Source organism: Solanum stenotomum, chromosome 11, assembly GCF_019186545.1.
Source record: "Solanum stenotomum isolate F172 chromosome 11, ASM1918654v1, whole genome shotgun sequence".
NCBI lineage: Eukaryota > Viridiplantae > Streptophyta > Magnoliopsida > Solanales > Solanaceae > Solanum > Solanum stenotomum.
In genome coordinates, this window is record NC_064292.1 from 54,192,193 (window position 1) to 54,212,299 (window position 20,107).

Consider the following 20,107-nt stretch of genomic DNA (forward strand, 5'->3'; position numbering starts at 1 on the left):
TGACAAGTTAAATGTGGAGGTTCAATTTAGGATAGAGGGACTAAAAGTGTTAAACTGAGTCATCCCATATAAAGCTTTTAAAGTTATGTAATGTTTAAGAAACTTCTGGTTTTTTCAAAATGAAAATTATTTCGCAAGTAACATGGTGAACATCAGTTTCTGATGAAGAGTACACAAGAGTTGGTTCTTTCGGATAAGATAGCCATCACAATAGTAAGCATCTGTATCATTCAAATTTAGTTCTATAAATTAAATCCAGAGTGCTCACTTCGTCAACATCTTCAGTCTCTTGCTCCTGCTTAGTTCACTGTAGCAACTGCTGCATAAACTCCTCAGCAGCTGCACAGGCCTCAAAACCCAACCAAAATTTTATTTCATGGAGGAAAAACTAGTTCTGTAACTAATGCAGCACATAATTAAACAAAGAACTCAGAGAATGTTTCCCTTACTTGAGAAATTAATGCTGATATAGAAGCATCTACAAATTAAGCTGAGAACTATTTCAGTTTTTGCCGACTATAGGGGATTGATGCTCATACATCACACAGCAAAGTCAAAGAGGTTTTAGATATACGTCCTTATCAAAAACTCCGATTGCCCAATTTGAACAAAGAAATAGCAATTGAAGAATTCATCTGCTAAGAAAAAAATGATGCTTCAAAACAAATATGATAATTGATTCCAAGGGGAAATCCTAGTCCTTCATTTTCACTGAAAAAGGTGTGTGAAATAAATAAAGAAACCAAAAATACTTGATTTCAGAGAATCACTTTAGAGCCAAATAAATCGTAAAAAGAACCACGAATGAACAAGTTGAAAAACAAATTTGAGTATAACATAGAATTGAAGAGAAATTTGTTTCCAATACTCTGAGGGGTCGTTTGGTATGAGGGATAAGAGATAATAATACCAGGATAAAATACAGGATTTTTTATTCTATGTTTGGTTAAGGGTATTAGTTAGTACCGGAATTATGTATCCACCATTTGTACTAAAACGATGGAATAAGTTATCCCATATAAATGGGGGTTAACTAATCCCTTGGGATATCCCAACCTATGAGATATCTTTGTCTGTCCCATTCCCATACCAAACGACCCTTTAAATGTTCACTAATTTCATGTTCAAATTCTTGATTTGTGAGTACCTATCTGGAAAAAAAATCTTCACTTGTGAGTACTTCAAGGTAAGAATTTAGTGAAGATTGAATGATTCGAGGATCTGATTTGAGTATGGAAAAAATAAAGTTGTTTACATCCTTTAACTCACCATGGTTAATCATGGCTTAACACAAGATGGAGAATCAATCGACAAAACTCACTGTTGATATGTCCATCACCCATTGATGAGTTCCTGTCAATAGAGGAAAGAATAGAGAAAACAAAAAGGAAAAGAAGTGAAAAATTACTAAGAATTGGAAGAAGACTTTGTAGCTAATAGGAGAGAATTGCATACAAAGAAAGTTGAACAGAATTTCACTACCAACTAGGAAAAAAATTAATCATGAGGTATACCTAAATTTAAGCCAAAATTCTGCGCTTCGGGGAAAGAGCTGCAAAGTTTCTGAAGAGACTGGTTGTTGCTGCAGATTCTCAAAGACAGCTCCAATGAATATTAGAAATGTGACCTTTGTTTCTTAGAAGAGGAGCAGCTTGCTTCATCATGGTGTTCACTATCGTCATATCTGTTCCTCTTTGTCCCAATGCAATGTTCTGTTGGTTCATCCTTATACAACAAACGAAATCCAAACTCCTTCATATCTCCGGAGAACGATAATGTAATAAGCCCATAATCATTTGGTGTTTTTCCATTTGCCTTAGATGTTTCCCATAAGCCAGCAAGAGGTACCAAGAAAAAATGAATAGTAGGTTCAGTACCACATTCTAAACCGTCGGATGATTCTGAATCATAATTTGGAATGGTGGATAATTCTAGCTTCTGGGTCATCCCATCATCACACAAGGGAATCAAGTCAACTGAGATGTCAATTAGGTTGCCAGAGTAACATACAGCAAATCCCAAGAAATTATCACTTACATACCAATTTTCAGGCAAATCGATCGACACACTTTCATCCATTCCCTGATGGTGAAACCAACTTGGGATCTTACTCCCACCATGCACAATGGTAAACACTCTTTGTGACAAGGAATCTGAAGCAGAGATGGCATTCGGCAAGGAAACGATACCCTGAGACAAGGAACGTGGAAGTGAAAGATACATGGAATTTAGATCCCTCATCACACTGTCTAACATGTGAATATCCGACTTCACTTTCATGCTTCCGAGGATTTCTGGAAAATTTTCTAAACTAGAGCACCCCTCTAGATTCAGATATTCAAGGGAATCGATGCACAGAACTGGAAACCTCTTGAGCCATTTACAATTAGTCAACTTTAATGTACAGAGTTTCTTGAGACATCCCATGGAATGATGAACCTCTTCAAGATTCATACAATTTGACAGATTCAAAGTCTCCAAGTTTTGCATCCCCCCGAAACCTGGCAACTTTTTAAGCCTCTTGCAATCTGATAGGTCCAAAGATCGAAGTGCACCAAGTAGGGCTATGCTTGGAGGCAAATGCTCAAAATTATTTCCAGTGAGATATAACTCATGCAGAGAGGATAAGAATCCAATGTCTTCCGGAAGACCTCCATCTATTAGATTGCAATAACTGAGATTCAGAATCTCCAACAAGCGTAATCCATCAGACACCAGAGGGAAAACAAAGTACACTCTATCTTCAAGGCCTACTTCTGATTTTTGTTTAGCTAACTGCAAGAAATGAAGCTTGTTCAAACAGACAATGGAAGGCGGAGGTTGCGAAATTAGAGTATTTTTGGCATCAAGCCACTCCAAGTTCTCTAAATCCCCCATCTCTTTTGGTAAGCTTTCAAGTTTTGAGCATGCCGACACATTTAGCTCCACCAAATTTTTCAACTTACAAATACTGCTCGGAAGTGTTACAAGGTTTTCTAAACCTCTCAAATCTAGGCACCTTAACCCACTCTTTAACTTCAAATTCATGCTTCCGAGGATCTCTGGAAAAATTTCTAAACTAGAGCACCTCTCTAGATTCAGATATTCAAGGGAATCGATGCACAGAACTGGAAACCTCTTGAGCCGTTTACAATTAGTCAATTTTACTGAACAAAGCTTTTTGAGAAATTCCAGGGAATGAGGAACCTCTTCAAGATTCATACAATTTGACATATTCAAAGTCTCCAAGTTTTGCATTCCCCTGAAACCTGGCAACTCTTTAAGCCTCTTGCAGTCTGATAAGTCCAAGGATCGAAGAGCACCAAGTTGGGCTATACTTCGAGGCAAATGCTCAAAATTATTTCCACAGAGATACAACTCTTTCAATGAGTGTAGGCATCCAATGTCTTCCGGAAGTCCTCTACCCATTAGATTGCAGTAACTGAGATCCAGATGTTCCAATGAGCATAACCCTTCGTTCACTCGAGGGAACACAAAGTACACTCCATCTACGAGACCTCCTCCTGAATTTTGTTTTGCAAAACTCAAAAATTTAAGCTTGTTCAACTGGACAATGGAAGATGGAGGTTGTGAAATTAGAGTACCTCTAGCATCAAGATTTTCCAAGTTTTCTAGATCTCCTATTTCTTCTGGGAAGCTTTTAAGCTTAGAGCAATCCGACACATTTAGGCTGATTAAACTTTTCAACTTACAAATGCTGCTCGGAAGTGTTGCAAGGTTTTCAAAACCTCTAAAACCTAGAGCCCTTATTACACTGTCGAGCATGTGAATCTCTAACTCCACTTTCATGTTTCCGAGGATTTCTGGAATTTTTTCTAAACTAGAGCAATCCCGTAGACACAGATACTCAAGAGAATCAATGCACAGAGCTGGAAACCTCTTAAGCCGTTTACAATTAGTCAATTTTAATGTACAGAGCTTTTTGAGAAATCCCAGGGAATGATGAACCTCTTCAAGATTTATACAATTTGACAGATTCAAAGTCTCCAAGTTTTGCATTCCCATGAAGCTTGGCAACTCTTTAAGCCTCTTGCAATATGATAGGTCCAAGGATCGAAGAGCACCAAGTTGGTTTATGCTTTGAGGCAAATGCCCAATGTTAATTATACTGAGATTCAACGTCATCAAGTTTGGCATCCCCATGAAGTCTGGCAACTCTTCAAGCCTCTTGCACTCTTTTAAGTCCAAGGATCGAAGAGCACCAAGTTGGGCTACGCTTCCAGGAAGATGCTCAAAATTATTTCCAGTGAAATTCAACTCTTTTAAAGAGGATAAGGATCCAATGTCTTCAGGAAGTCCTCCAACTTTTAAATTGCAGTAACTGAGATCCAGATCTTCCAATGAGCGTAACCCTTCATTCACTTGAGGGAACGCAAAGTACATTCCCTCTTCAAGGCTTACGTTATATCTTTGTTTCGCAAAACTCATGAATGTAAGATTGTTCAAGCGGACGATGGAAGACGGAGGTCGTGAAATTAGAGTCCCTGATGCGTCAACCTTCTCCAAGTTTACTAAATCGCCTAGCTCTTCCGGCAAGCTTTCAAGTTTATAGCAATTTGACACATCAAGAATAACCAAACCTTTCAACATGCCAATGCTGCTCGGAAGAGCTACAAGATTATCCAAATGTCTCAGAGTTAGGCACTGAACAATATATGATGGCAGTTCCCTTATCTCAGAGTCACACATCTTAATCTTTAAGTTTGGCCTCGTTCTTCCGCAGATTTCTGGAAATTTCTCTAAACGGGAGCAGAACTTTAGATCCAGATATTCAAGAGATTCCACGTTAACACATGGAAACCTCTTAAGGCGTCTACAATATATCAAATTTAACCTCTTGAGTTTTGTGGGACATCCCAGGGAATGGTGAACCTCTTCAAGATTAATACAATTGCCCAAATCCAAATACTCCAAATTTGACATCTCCGTGAAATCTGGTGTTTGCATCAGGTCTCTAGAGCGGCTGAGATCTAGCGTCCGTAGATACAGAAAATGCTGCAATTCAGAACAGAAAAAGGATGAGAAAGAAAAACAAGAACAGACAGGTAAAAGAATATATACAAAAAAATTGGCTAAAGTTTCAGTACGTTTATCCAAATAAATAAATAAAATTAGCCAAGGAAGTAGAGTTCCAACAGTGTTTTCTTTTTATTTTGGAAAAATTACAGAAATTCCACCTTTTAGTTTACTTATTACCATTATCCCCTATAAGTATTACAAATCTCCAAAATTCCTCATTTTCGCGCAGCAGATTAATGTATCAACACTTATATTATTGTATATCGCGCATCAGATTAGTGTATCATTTATAAAATGTACATCAGATTAGTGTATCATGTATAAAATGTACATCAGATTAATGTATCATGTATAAAATGTAATGTATCTTACTTAACGATTAATGTATCAAGCGTATCAGATTAATGTATCAGCGCTTATATTATTATATCCGTTTGAGGGATTTCTGTAATTATAAACTTTTAAGGAATAGATTGTAATTTTGCCTTAATAGTATGTGATTTTTGTAATTTGCCCTTTTATTTTCTCTTTAGATGCAATGATTATTTATTTCAACATTGTATTTTTCTATAATTACCCTTCATGTTTTAACAAGTATTCCTTCCGTCCCACTAGTGCACTACATGCAATCTTAGGATGAGATTCATATCTTGCTAGGGAAATGTTTGAACGACTTAGCTTCTTATAAGTTAATATTAAATTAGGAAGATTTGGGAGAAAAACGACAAAAAGAGCTTACAGTAATAGATATGAGAATAACCCAAAATTACTTAAAATATACTAATTTGAGTTTATGGATTTAACAACTTCTTTTCATTTAAAGACATGCATCATAATTTCAGAACAAGCCAAAATATAAAGTATATCAAATAAAACAGGCTGAAAGAAATAGTATTTGTGCATCACTAAAGGACAAAGATAGTTAGAGAGAAAATAAAATTAAACAAGAATTTAATTATTGTACCTTTATTCCCATCCATAAATAACGCAGTGAACTGAAGCGGAGTTGAAGATGAACAAGCCTTTTGGGTTCAAAATTGTCTGGCAATGACTCCCAAGGAAAGTGATTCCAGACAAACCAACGCAAGTTGTTGGGCAGGTACTCAATGGAGCCATCATGGCAAGGGGAGCAATCTTGGGACCATATGTATAATATCCTAAGTGTTTCCATATTTTCCATGGCCTCTTTGCTAAAGCATATTTTCTCATCATAACGAAACCAAATTGCTTCCATTGCCTTGGTCCCCTGGTAAACAAGATCATTTCTTTACATAAGTATAACTTCAAATGTCGTATAAAATCCAATCACCAATATGATTACTTCCTCAATCCTCGCAGTGCCAAATTAGCGTACTATATTTGCTAGGTCTTTTAAACGAAATATGTTGCTTAAGAGAAATACTTTGTGCAATTAGTTCAACAATTCTATTTTCTAATGGAGTTATACATTTTCTGAGAAGTGCTTCTGAGTCAAGTCTGAGAGTTTTTTCATGCAGTGACATTATAAAATTGTAAAGTAGTAGTGCCAATAACTTGTAATTTCAACGGTAAAGTGAATACCTGATTGAGTTAGTATATATAAAATGTCTTACAAAATTCAAGTTATTTCAAAAATAGAAGTTGGCTTAAACAGAGTAAGTGGCTACTAAACTAAATCAAGGCTTAGTAACATAAGAAAAAACAAATTAGGCAGTGCTAATTAAAGTGGTTAGTTGACGAACTAGGCTGTGTTAGACAATTAATGTTGCTTGCTTCTACTACTAAAGTAAAAAACTGATGTGACTTAAGTGCGGAAATATGAAGTAAGAAGTACAAATAATGGAATTGACCCTATATGTCTTTGGAATATGAAAACTAGAAATTGAAAACTATTGTATTGTTTAGCCTACTTACTGTATTGTTGACCATCACTTCTTCAAAATCTTCATGGTCCCATATTCTGCTACATTCGCCCGCATCCTTTTGAATTTTCACTATATATTTACCCATAGCTTGTATTGAGTCATGCATTTCAATTGTATCATCTTCAGTTAAGAAGACAAGAGATTTTTCAATTAGGACATCCAATCCATATTCAGCTCCAAAATCACAGCTCTCAAGGATTTGCATGACTTTCTGTTTTTCATCTCCTCGGAAAAAACAAGCTATATCCAGAAATATCTTTTGTTCTTTGGGCTCCAACCCATCATAACTAATTTTGAGTTTTTCAACAATTTCTGAACTATAGTTTTCCTTTATTTTGTCTATAGTTCTTCTCCATTGAGTTAGGCCTTTCCTATGCAACAAAGAACCCCACACCTTGAGGGCTAAAGGAAGGCCTTTAGCATGATTTACTACCTCCAATGAGATGTTTTTAAAACGCTCATCAGGAACTTCTGTTTTGAAAGCATGCTGATTGAACAGTTGCATAGCTTCAAGATTAGGTAGTGTAGGCACTTCATATATTGCATCATCCTTCTCTATTAAATCTCTATTTCTAGTTGTTACAACAACTCTACTGCCATTACCAAACCAACCAACATCACCTGCTAAATACTCCAAATGATCTCTTTCATCAATGTCATCAAGCACAATTAGCACCTTCATAGAAGAGAGTCTGTTCTGAATCATGCACTTCCCATCGTACTTATTATTGACGTAATCATCTGTTATTCCTAACAGTTCCGAGAGAAGGGTATTTTGTAAAGAATGAAGTTGATTCTTTTTGGCATTTTCTTTAACATTCTCAAGAAAACAAGCAGCTTTAAATTGATAAGATAGAGTATGAAAGATGGCTTTTGCTATTGTCGTTTTACCGATTCCGCCTGTTCCCCAGATCCCTACGATCCGAACATCGTGGATTTCTATTTCAAGTCGGGATTTTAGTTTCTCTAAATGAGCACTTATTCCCACAACATCTTGCAAAGAAGATGAAGAATAAGCATTATTGCACAATTCGACAATCTGTTGAATATTCTGAGATTCAATCCTACATAAATAAGAAGAGTGATTGTGGAGAATGTGAGAAAGTCAAGTATTAGTAAACATTTCATATGTTAAGGGTAACCGCAACAATCTATATGAAAGTTTCAAAACTTGAATAGTTTATGAGGATTTTTATGTGTTCTCTCTGATTGAATTGATAGCCTTCTTACTGATAGAAACATATATAATCTACCATCATTCTTTGATGTCTTTTTAATTGACAGTACTATGCCTTCTTACTGATAAAACCGAACTCTTGAAGAGCTAATTAAAACATTATCTACCAAACAATGTCAGTGAGCAATAAAACTTATAGGAACTATCCCTTCTTACAGATATAATTATTCTATTTTTAGAAAATATGAAAAAATTATTTAAGAAACATATAATCATTATGTTTGACTCAGTTTCGTAGGTAGTGAAGCGTCCAAATTTGAATGGAAATAATTTTGTTTCTTCTATCATAGAAAGCAATTATGTATCTTTAACTCACCCGTCACGAATATCGTATCCTTTTAGATCTGCAGCAGCAGTTAGGGCATTCCTCCATCCTTTCACCTTCTGCATTCCTTCAGCATCATCCTTATACTTTGATTCGTGTTGGGCAAAGGCTTCTGCAAAGCTCTCCCTTTGGTTCCGAACATGCGATGGATCCACATCATAGAACACAGGTATGACAGACTGTCCATTTTCTTCCTTGCATTCCATGATCTTCACTAGTTCATTCAAGCACTGCCTCGATGTAGCATAATTCTTTGAGAAAACGATGAGGGCAACTTGAGACTCTTTGATAGCTTCCAAGAGTTCTTCTTGGATCGAATCGCCACGCTCTAGCCTTTTATCACCTTGAAAGGTGAATATTCCCCTGTTTCTCAAACCTTGGTACAAGTGACTCCTAAATGTTCTGTGGGTATCTTCACCTCTAAAACTTAGAAAGACATTGTACTTCCATTGAAGCAACTGTGACGATCCAACAGTAGAAGAAGATGATGCCATGGATTCATTTTTTTCCCTTATTTGTAACAAGCCCTCAAGCTTTGGTTCGTCTTTATACAACAAACGAAATCCAAACTCCTTCATTTCTCCAGAGAAAGATAACCTAATAAGCCCATAGTCATTTGGTGTTTTTCCATTTGCCGTAGGTGTATCCCATAAGCCAGCAAAAGGTACCAAGAAAAAATGAACAGCAGTTTCTGGAAATTCTTCTGAATGGTTGGATAAGGCAAGTTTCTGGGTCATCCAAGACATCCCATCATCACATAAGGGAATCAAGTCAACTCTGGTGTTACTTAAGTTTCCAAAGTAACATACAGCAAATCCCAAGAAGTTGTCTGATACATACCAATTCTCAGGCAAACTGACTGATACACTTGTATCCATTCCCTGATGGTGGAACCAACGTGGGATATCCTCCCCCCAACTTGTAAACACTCTTAGTGACAAGGAATCTAAAGCAGAGATGTCATGCTGCAATGATGAGATATTCTGGAACAACGAATTACAGATTGAATCATTGCTCCAATCCGCAGTTATTGTATCTAATTGCTGTGGAAATTGTGGCAGGTGTGTAAGCCTCTTGCAATATGATAAGGTCAAGGATCTAAGAGCGCCAAGTTGGGCTATGCTTTGAGGCAAATGCTCAAAATTATTTCCTTCGAGATTCAGCTCTTTCAAAGAGGATAAGGATCCAATGTCTTCCGGAAGTCCTCCATCTTTTAAATTGCAGTAACTGAGATCCAGTTCTTCCAATGAGAGTAACCCTTCATTCACCTGAGGGAACACAAAGCACACTCCATCTTCTGATTTATTTTTTGCAAAGGTCAAGAATCTAAGCTTGTTCAAGCGGACAATGGAAGACGGAGGTCGTGAAATTAGAGTCCCTATGGCATGAAGCTCCTCCAAGTTTTCTAAATCACCTATCTCTTCTGGCAATCTTCCAAGCTTTGAGCAGTAGGACACTTTTAGCTTCACTAAATCTATCAACTCGACAATGCTGCGTGGAAGTGTTGCAAGGTTTTTCATGCCACTCAAATCTAGCTCTGTAGGACTAGATTGGTGCTGAATAACAGCTGATGGTACTTTCCTTAACCCAGAGCGTTCCACGTGAATCTTTATCTCCGGCTTCATTTTCCCCCGGATACTTGGAAATTTCTCTAAACTACAGCAACCATCTAGGTGCAGACATTCAATAGATATCACATTAACACATGGAAACCTCTTTAGGCGTCCACAACTCTGCAAATTTAACTCAATAAGTTTTCTGCAACAACCTAGGGAATGGTGAACCTCTTCAAGACTCGAACATTCCTCCAGATTCAAATACTCCAAATTAGGCATCCTTTTGAAATCTGGTGTTTGCTTTAGGCTTTTGGAGTAGCTGAGATCTAGCTTCCGTAGAGACGGCAAATGCTGCAATATATTCAGAATACATAAAGAATGAGATATATAGGAAAACAACAACAGTAGCTGCCCCGGATTTAGATTTAGCTAGTGGGTTTATCTATGAATCAAATGACCTGTGTTTAATTGAAAAATTAGCTTACTGTGAGATGTTTTTCGCAAATCTCATCTTGCTTTTATTTTTTAGAATGCACATTTTAACCCAAATTTGTATATATTTTTTTTATTCTTTAGATGTAATGGCTATTTGCTTTAATTGTGTATTTTTCTTATTTGGGACCAAATCTATAGCAAAATAACTTGGCTAGAATTCCATTGTTTTAGCCGAACAGAAAAGTTATGCCAAAATGATACAGTTCCACTGCATATTTCTTTTTTGCTTCGTCTTTAGATGCAGTGACTATTTATTTCAAGTATGTATTTTGGGGGGCAAAATATGTATATAAAAGAACTTGGTTGCAATTCCATTATTTTCAGCCAAAAAAAAATGTTTTAGCCAAAATAATGGATTGTGTAATTGTTTTTATTTCTTCTTTAGATGCAATGACCATTTATTCTAATTGTGTGTTGTTTTTATCCGGACCAAATCTGTAAAAACAGTTGGTTGAAATTTCATTTGATTATCCACATAAAAAAAGATTTAGCCAAGGTAGTAGAGTTCCAGCTGTGTTTTCTTTTTATTTCCTCTTTAGATGCAATGACTATTTATTTCAGCATTGCATTTTTCTTTTTCGGGCCAAGCCAGTGGAAAAAACTGGTTGAAACTCCATTACTTTTAGTAAAATGAAAAACTTTAGCCCAAGTAGTGGAGTTCCAGCATGTATTTTAAAATTTTGGTCCAAAACTAGAAAAGATGTGTGTGTGTGTTTATTATTTCAAAAAATGTCAAGTGGCAGTGTGGATCTCAACCTGAGACTCCTCAGGAGGATAAATGATAACAAAGAGAGTAATTAAAACAACACAAGTTTTAAAATTGAGCTTCTTAGTTAAAATTATGATGCAAAAATTTAAAAGAAAAAGACATAAAGATATTATAATAACCTATTTCATTTAAACACAAGCATCATAATTCTAGTACAAAAGAAAATAGGTAGTATCTCAAATAAAACAGTACCTTTGCTTCTGTCCATAAATGCCACAGCGAACTCCACCGGAGATCAAGATGAACAAGCCCGGTGGGTTCAAAATTTTCTGGCAATGACTCCCAAGGAGAGTGATTCCAAACAAACCAACGTAAGCTGTTGGGCAGGTACCCATTGGAACCCCGGGGTACAATTTCCAAATCCATCAAAGAGGGATGTGAAGAGAAGGAAGCTAACCTATCATCTTCATTCCCATCATCACATATGTATAGTATCCTCAGCCTTTTCATATTTTTCATTGCCTTTTCATTAAAGTGTAGTTGTTCAAAACAAGTAAACCAGATTGCTTCCACTGCCTCGGTCCCCTGGTAAAAAGATCATGAGTCAACAAAATCATAACTCCCGATGCAGGGTACAATCCGCTAATTACCAATATCACTACTTTCTTACTATACTCCTCACATGCAAATTTTTGTCATGTTTTGTATTATTTATAATTGCACTGAAACATAGGGTACAATATTAGTTAGGTCTTTCTTAAGAAATATGCCACTTAAGAGAAATGCTTTGTGCAATTAATTATATTTTCTAATGACGCATTTTTTGAGAAGTGTTTTAGAGTCGAGTCAAAAGGTTTTCCATGCTCTGATAAAACGAAATTGTAATTGAAGCAGTACCAATAATTGTCATCTTTTAAATTAAAAAAAGTAATCAATGATCAAGGGAATTTCGGGCTGAGGATTCGTACCAAGTTAAGTTATGGCCCTCAGTTGTATTTTCTTCATTTGAGGATTTTTTTTAATAGAAAGTTACTCGGGGTAAATATCTGGGTGATATTAGCTTAAAAAAATAAAATTACTGATTGAGTTAGTATGTACAGAATGTCATACAAATTACAAGCTAATCCAAAGAATGAAATTGGATAAAACATATTAAGTAGCCACTATACTAAGTCATGGCATAATAACATGAGATAGACGAATTAACTATGCGAGGCAATTATTGTTACTTTTGCTTCTTCTGTTAAAATTAACGACCAAAATGACGTAGCTGCAAGAATATGAAGCAATAGAACACATAATTGGAATTGACTGCCCTATATGTTTTTAGAATATGCAAACTAGAAATTGATTATTATTGCATTGTCTAGCCTACTTACTGTGTTGTTGATAATCACTTCTTCGCAATCTCCAGCGTCCCATATTCTGCTACGTTTGCCCGGATCCTTTTGCATTTTCACTATATATCTACCCATCTCTTGTATTAAGTCATGCATTTGAATTGTATCATATTCAGAGATGAACACAAGAGATTTGTCAATTAGGACCTTCAATCCGATATCAACTCCAAAACCACAGCTCTCAAGAATTTGCAGGATCTCTTTTTTTTTTCTCCCTCTTAAGAAGCATGCGATATCTAGAAATATCTCTTTCTCTTCATGATCCAACCCATCATAACTTATTTTGAGGTTTTCAACAAAATTTGAATTAGTGTTTCTCTTTATTTGGTTTACAACAGTTCTCCACACAATCATGTCCTTCTTATGTAAGAAAGAACCCAATACTTTTAGGACTAAAGGAAGGCCTTTCGCATGAATTACTACCTCCAATGCTAGCTTCACAAAAAACTCACCTAGTACTTTTCCCCTGAAAGCATATTGATTAAACAGTTGAATAGCTTCATGGTCAACTAATGTAGTCACTTCATACACTACATTATCCTTCCCCATAATTTGCTTGTCTCTGGTTGTTGCAATGATTCTGCTTCCATTGCCAAACCAACCAAGATCCCCTACTAGGTAATCCAAATGGTCTTTGTGATCTATGTCATCAAGCACAACTAAAACCTTCTTAAAATGAAGTCTGTGAGCAATCAGGTGCTTTCCGTCCTCCTTACTGTTCACGTAATTAGTTTTTTCCCTTAATAGTTCAGAGAGAAGGATATTTTGCAGAGAGTTCATTCCATGTTTGTTCTCTTTAATGTCGGCAAGGAAACAAGCACCATCAAATTGAGATGATAGTCTATCAAAAACAGCTCTTGCGATTGTCGTTTTACCGACTCCCCCAACTCCCCATATACCCACAATCCGAACATCATCAATTTCCATCTCTAGCAGGGATCCTACTTCCTTCAAATGAGTTTCTATTCCCACAACATTTTGGAAATAAGTTAAAGAAGCCTCCCATAATTTGGATGAAATTTGATCAATAAGATCTTGAATACATTTCGATTTGGTCCTACATAAAGTAAAAAGATTGTTGATATATAAACAGATCAGAAAGTCAACAAGAGAATACTTCACATTGTTGAGTACTGCATATAATTATGATAAATGGATCAAGCACATAAATCAAACTCAAAATTTTAGGTACAGATTTTTTGTTCTATGGATAAATTCTTCTCTACATTTCAGTGTATGTGTTAGTTTAACTCACCTATCATGGACAACACAACCGCTGAGATTGGCCACTTGAGGTAAAGTGGTCCTCCATCTTCTCACCTCGTTCATTTCTTCATCAGACTTACACCGTTTTACGTGTTTGGCAAATGCTTCTGCAAACCTCCCCCTTTGCTTCTGAACATCTGCTTGATCCACACCATAGAAGATCGGTATGACTGTTGGTCTGTTTTTCTGGTTGCATTCCATGATTGTCACTAATTGATTCAAGCACCGTCTTGATGTCGCATAATTCTTTGAGAAAACAACTAGGGCAACTTGAAACTCTTCCATAGCTTGCGGGATTCGTTCAAAATACAATCGGTTATTCCTTAGCTTTAAATCATCAGCAGTATAAGCACCATCATCATCATCATCTAGAAAAGTGGAAATTCCCCTCTTTCTCAAACCCTCGTACAAGTCACTTGTAAAATTTCTAGGAATATCGTTGCCTTTAAATCTTAGATACACATCATACGGCCATGAAGTTCTTAAGGAAGATGATGATGCCATGGTTTCAGTCAGTTAATTGATGCTCCAAAAATGAAAGTTTCTAATGAATATGGGCTATACACAAGTCAACTGCTATGTTCTATACTTATCTACGGTATGCGGCACCCCAAAACGAGAAAAAACCAAAAATACCCTCTTATCTTCAACAAGACTAAAACTCCTCCTTAAATTTTCATATGAAAGTATTAATGTTGTTTGCTAGAGTGTACAAGAATAATGTAAAATATGGTGTATTAATCTTGCATTAGTTATGCAGACATTATTTTTTATACATCATTTGGTCTGATATACTAAAAATAATAAATCTTGCATAATTTTTATTTTAAAATATATATTTACAAAAATATCCTTCACACTTTATTTATTTTTACACTTCCTTTGCAACAAAGCTCTTTGCTAAAACATCATTAACTCCTTTTCCTCCTCCTCTTCTTCTTCGTCTTTCTTTTTTTCAAAAATAATATTAAATAGTTGTACCATTTAAGTCAAAATATTTTTGTGAAAAATAATATTTAAAAGTCTTTGAGGTTAGTTTTGTAATTATTTAATCTAATACATGTGTTAAAATGCTATGTATTACTAATACCTAGAATTACTTGGTATTAGTAATATACAACTTAATACACAATAGAATGTATAACTAATGCAACATTAGTTATACATGGCAAGAAGAAGTGTACCAAACAAGGTATTACTAATACACACACCTAATGCACACATTATATTTCCTAATAATCTCTCATATTCATACACTTTTAATACTCCCTGAATTTTTTTGTCTATTTTTAACATTGATTGTCCAATCGTCTTTTAATATATTTAATAGACAAAATAATTTCATGTGAGAGAAGATGAGAAGAAAAATACCTTGACATATAACGTTGCAAGAAAAGGAAATTTTGTGTTACTGCACATGAAATCGACGTGGTGAATCTCTCGATTTTAGTTGCAATAATATATCTACTGAACAGAACTAGGTGTTCTTCTTCTCACCTTCTCTCACATGGAGTTATTATTTCTACTAAATATATAAAAAGACTATTGAATATTACATATATAAAATTGTGGACAAAATCAATATTAAAAAATAGGCAAAAAAATCGGGGAAGGACCCAAAGTGCACTAATATTGCAAACCATGATGGACTATTAGGGGTCCTTTGGTATGGAGTATTAACATAAATATGTCATGTATAATGTATTATTTAATACTATGCTTGGTAGGAATTTTGGACCTATGTATAAGTAATCCATGGATTAGCTATACACCCTACTTGATATTATGGATGTATTACTAATACCTTCCATTTGGTGGTATTAGACCATCAGTAATACATAGGATTTAATATCATTAGATAATTTATGAAAAGACAAAAATATCCATCAAATCATTTTAATGATTTGTTTATTTTCTTAATTTTGTGTTATATTTGTACTAATAAATTTATTTAAATAAATTAGCTTACAAATTATTTAGAGAAAAAGTTATTTATTGCTAAATAAATCCAATACAAATCAATACAATATTTGAAATGTGAGTTATTTTACATTTGTTATTAAAAAGGTAAATATATCATTACTTGCAATTTACCAAACAAAAGGGGTGAAATTTATATAATGTTGCTAGGAGTAAACTTTGTTATGTTCTTATTATTAATAGGAGTATTTAATATTTCTAATACTCATTGAAATGTATTTTGAAATATCCATTATTTTCGTTATAATTATTCAAGAGAACAATGGATGTAACTCATTGTGTCCATACTCCGCACGAGTGTGTAATGTCATCATTTGCAAACAAAGACATCCAAGTGAACTATAGAAATGAAGATGAATTTGTTGAACTATGAATCAACACTTAAAAGTTTAAGTAGAGGTAATTTTAGAGTTCATTTTCATTGAGAAACAGAGCATTCCCTTCGTTCTTGGATTACAAGATAATCACCATTACGCCTTTCAGTCTTCAAGTAAAGTCGTTGAAGGTATCACTTTCAATCGTAAGACACTTCAAAACTCAATTAGCCCTGAAAAAGGAGTACCATTTTATCTTATTCAAATCAGAAGTAACCGCATGCAACAACATATATATATATATATACACACATCTGTGAATGAGAAACAACTATTTACTTGAATGCATAAAATCAGGTTTTGAAATAATGTATTAGTCATGTGGAGTATCACTTGACACTCTTTTTAAAAAACTAAAATAGAACATGCACTAGCACAAGTAGGTAATTATCGTAGTTTATTTTAGTACAAAGGAAATAATAGTTTATGTAGATAAATTGAATAATAAATAGTTGAGATATGATTTCACGAAAAATGAGAGTTTAAGTATATATTTGACCATTAACTCAAGAAAATAGTATGTGCTAACCTATAATTTATTTAATTATTTTAATGATCAAATGTTATTATTGGAAAATAAGTATTAATAATCAATTACTTCCAACATCCCCAATAGCAAGTATAAAATTGGGATAAATAATTTGTCTTGATTTTTTAAAGCAACATTTAATTTAATTTTATTTTTGGAATAAAACAATATTTAAAATGAAACAAAGAGAGAAGATCAATTGCCTCCAATGTCTCGCCTAGTCCTCTACAACTTGCTTTTCGAGTATGAAAAATATATGTAAATTTAACTCTCGTATCAAAATGTGAGTTTATTCATTGAATTAATTATCAACAACATACTTGAAAGTCACTTTTTTTTTCCCTGAGTTTCACATCCACTAACAATTAATCTATTTTTCTATTTAAATTATCAATATCATTATATTAAAACACAATTTAAGATGTGCTTTAATACATAAATAATAATAGTTCTTATATATGGGGGGAAAATGAGTTGGAACAGAAAACTAAGTTGATAATTACAATTAATGTTATTGTAGGGGCCAGGGTAGGTTGGTTTTATTGTTGCTTCATTTGGTATGTGTATCTTATTATCGTGATATCGACTAATTTTATTATATATATGTGATATGTCACTTAGCTATTAAAAAATTCGTATACTTTTAATTAAACGACCCTTTGTTGGAGGTAATTTAGTGTGTTAGTTTCTTAAACGCAAGATTTTTTTTAATAATTTTTTTTCACATATGTTATTTCGAAATTGTTATCACTTTACCTATTACTCAGTATTTCGAATTCTCATTACTTGACCATCTCACCTCCAATCACCTTAGAAGTGTCAAATGAGGTGGAAATATTTCTTGAGATTTTAATATGGTGGTCGTAGGGTTTTGACACACATTACTAGTTAGAGTTTGGATGTTTACGTAATGGTATTTAATACTTCCTTCGTTTTAATGTAATAAGTTAGAATGAATCGAGAGTCTATTGAATACGATCTAACATCACTAACAATTACAATGCAATAACAATAAATACAGTAAATCTCAAAAGGCAAGTTAAATTTTAATAACAACAATAAATTCAGTATAGTCTCAAAAGCGGAGTTTGAAAAAAATAAAATATACAAAGACCTTATCACTATCTTAAAAAGGTAAAAGATTATTTTGATAGACCCTGGACTCGAGTAAATTCTTCAAATTCTAAATTTGTTTCTAATAAATAAATTTCCCATGAAAAGTTCTGACCCCCAGTCCCCTACACCTCGAAGAAGTTAACATTAGTTACATCCTACGAGAAAAAAGGAAAAAAAAATGCAGTTACATATGTACTCCCTCCGTCCCTATTTACTTGTCCATATTTCCTTTTTTAGTTGTCCCTATTTAGTTGTCCATTTTGACAAATCAAGAAAGGACAACAAATTTTTTCCTATTATACCCTTATTTACACTTCTTGAAAATTGTAAAAGTGTATGTTGTTTCCCTCCAATTTATTTCACTTGAATTCAAATAAGTGATTGTAATTTTGAAGTGAAAAGTTGTCATAAGGGTAAAATTATAACTTCACTGTGCTAATCATTGTTGCCTTAATCTGTGTGCCATTTCTAAAGTGGACAACTAAAAAGGGACGGAGGGAGTAATTGTCTTAAAATATTTTATTTAAAAGATTAAATAAATATGACCGTTGGGAACCAGCTGTATATTTTAATATTAATTTATAGTTTCTACAAAGTACAATTTTTTTTATTTATTTTTACTTTGCACTGTTGATGTCTGTTTTTGGTCTTAAAGAAGTCCGATGTACTAGGACATTTACATGTCAAAAAAATGCATTGATAAACACAAACAAACAAACATGCACAACATGATAAATTTACTAGCTAGTTGTAACGGCTACCTACAAAGTGTTTTTGTTTGTTTCTATGCAAATATTTTTTTTATTCATCTATATCTCTCGTTTGGTAGTTGGTTTGGAGATGAGTTATATCGATATTAAATTTTGTATAAGTGATATTACGTTTAGTAGTTTTGTTAGAAGAAAAACTCTTCATGTATAAAATTAAGGGAAAATGCTCAAATTTATCATCGAATATTGAGAAAAGATTCATCTATGACATCTGTTAAAGTTTGACTCATCCATGCTATTTTTGTTAGAGAAAAGGCTCATTCATGTCATAATTTGTTAACTAACTAAAATAACATAAATGAACCAAACTTTTAACGAATGACATAGATGAACCTTTTCTTGATGTTCGATGACATATATAAACACTTTCCCTTTTTAAAAATGATATAATTAATGACGTGGTCTAATCATAATTGACCATGTGTTAAAATTGATTTTGCAAAATCAAAAATATTTTTAGTTGAGAAACAATGACATGGATGAGCCTTTTCTCAAACGGTGATAACATAGATGGACCAAATCTTTAACGAATGAGATAAATGAGTCTTTTTTCATAATTTAATGACATAAATTAAACATATTTAATCATACTAAATATAATTTGATATAAATATTGGACGCAAATAGGCTCTAACCTTGCATTATATTAAAAAGAATATAATCACTTAGAATATACATAAATAATTTACTTAGAAACTAGTAAGCTATTATGTCCTTTTCCTTTTTAAGCTATGCTTGTATTTAAAACCTTAATTTTTTAAAATTGTTTTGTTATTTGACTGGTAGGTCACACTGATTTGCCATTTTCATATTGTTCCTGGAATAATAATTCTCTATGTTAATTAATAATAATAATAATAATAACATGACTTAATAGTAACTTACAAAATTTCGTTTTCAATATTCTCATATGATAAAAAATAAAATCTTGAAGTACTGATTGTTTTGTACAGTTAATAAATTATGAATAGTACTACAACATTCAATTAATGAATCTATCTAACTCCAATTCAAACTTAAAAGCATAGTAAAATAAAATAAAAACAAAAGCAAAAACAAAAACAAATATACAGTAATATGAAGTGATTATATGTTTGATTCCGTGGGTCATGGTGAAATAGATAAGATATCCCCGTTCTTAAGTAAAGATTTTGTATTTAAATTTTGAGTACGAAAAGATTTATATTAAAGAACATTTTTTTTCTTAAATGAATTATAAGAAAAGTAGATTTTTAACGTAATTCATCTCCAAAAATTAACTTACAAACGAAAGATTGTTCAAATCCATAAAAAGAAAATACTTGTATTTCATTTTATGTGTTATGAGATTCTTCAATACCCCATCTTATATTCACGACTTGACATGAAATCCAATATCGATACACAATCGGGAGAGTTCTACCTTGATATTACGTAAAGAAATGGAG

At 33.6% G+C, this 20,107-nt stretch overlaps 3 protein-coding genes and 1 long non-coding RNA gene across 4 annotated transcripts in view; 1 reads left to right on the forward strand and 3 right to left on the reverse strand.

The window, feature by feature from the left end:
- The window catches only part of LOC125843862 (uncharacterized), a 573,332-nt gene that overhangs the window by 15,282 nt on the left and 537,943 nt on the right, over positions 1–20,107 (reverse strand). The window contains exons 10-12 of the mRNA XM_049523084.1: positions 6,913–7,317; positions 5,984–6,265; positions 4,581–4,995 (exon numbers count right to left, since the gene is read on the reverse strand). Of these exons, the coding sequence (XP_049379041.1) occupies positions 4,581–4,995; positions 5,984–6,265; positions 6,913–7,317 (1,102 nt within the window). The remainder of the gene's footprint in view (positions 1–4,580; positions 4,996–5,983; positions 6,266–6,912; positions 7,318–20,107) is intronic.
- LOC125843921 (uncharacterized) overlaps positions 1–20,107 on the forward strand; it is a 105,150-nt gene that overhangs the window by 13,024 nt on the left and 72,019 nt on the right. The window contains exon 2 of the long non-coding RNA XR_007444070.1: positions 3,718–4,044. This is a non-coding gene — a long non-coding RNA (uncharacterized LOC125843921). The remainder of the gene's footprint in view (positions 1–3,717; positions 4,045–20,107) is intronic.
- LOC125843896 (TMV resistance protein N-like) lies at positions 30–3,205 on the reverse strand. The gene is made up of 4 exons (XM_049523119.1): positions 3,116–3,205; positions 1,515–2,368; positions 450–1,353; positions 30–349 (listed from the first exon to the last, which is right to left on the reverse strand). The coding sequence occupies exons 1-2, from the start codon at positions 3,199–3,201 to the stop codon at positions 1,615–1,617; spliced, it is 840 nt and encodes a 279-aa protein (XP_049379076.1). The 5' UTR covers positions 3,202–3,205; the 3' UTR covers positions 30–349; positions 450–1,353; positions 1,515–1,614.
- On the reverse strand, positions 7,448–14,415 carry LOC125843863 (TMV resistance protein N-like). The gene is made up of 6 exons (XM_049523085.1): positions 13,901–14,415; positions 12,625–13,702; positions 11,728–11,830; positions 11,498–11,697; positions 8,477–10,392; positions 7,448–7,599 (listed from the first exon to the last, which is right to left on the reverse strand). Exons 1-6 carry the CDS (start codon positions 14,413–14,415, stop codon positions 7,593–7,595), a joined length of 3,819 nt encoding a protein of 1,272 aa, XP_049379042.1. The 3' UTR covers positions 7,448–7,592.

Bases quoted from the DNA above. Each gene is read 5' to 3' on its own strand.
- LOC125843863 (XM_049523085.1), bottom strand. From the start codon at position 14,415: ATGGCATCATCATCTTCCTTAAGAACTTCATGGCCGTATGATGTGTAT. The intron at 13,703-13,900 runs GTGAGTTAAACT...TACTTTATGTAG, and splicing joins GGTTGTGTTGTCCATGATAG to GACCAAATCGAAATGTATTC. The intron at 11,698-11,727 runs GTGATGATGGGA...ATGATAGGTTAG, and splicing joins GCTGAGGATACTATACATAT to CTTCCTTCTCTTCACATCCC.
- LOC125843896 (XM_049523119.1), bottom strand. From the start codon at position 3,201: ATGAATCTTGAAGAGGTTCCTCATTCCCTGGAATTTCTCAAAAAGCTT. The intron at 2,369-3,115 runs GTTTCCAGTTCT...ATGGCTCAAGAG, and splicing joins AATTGTAAACGGCTCAAGAG to GTTTCCAGTTCTGTGCATCG.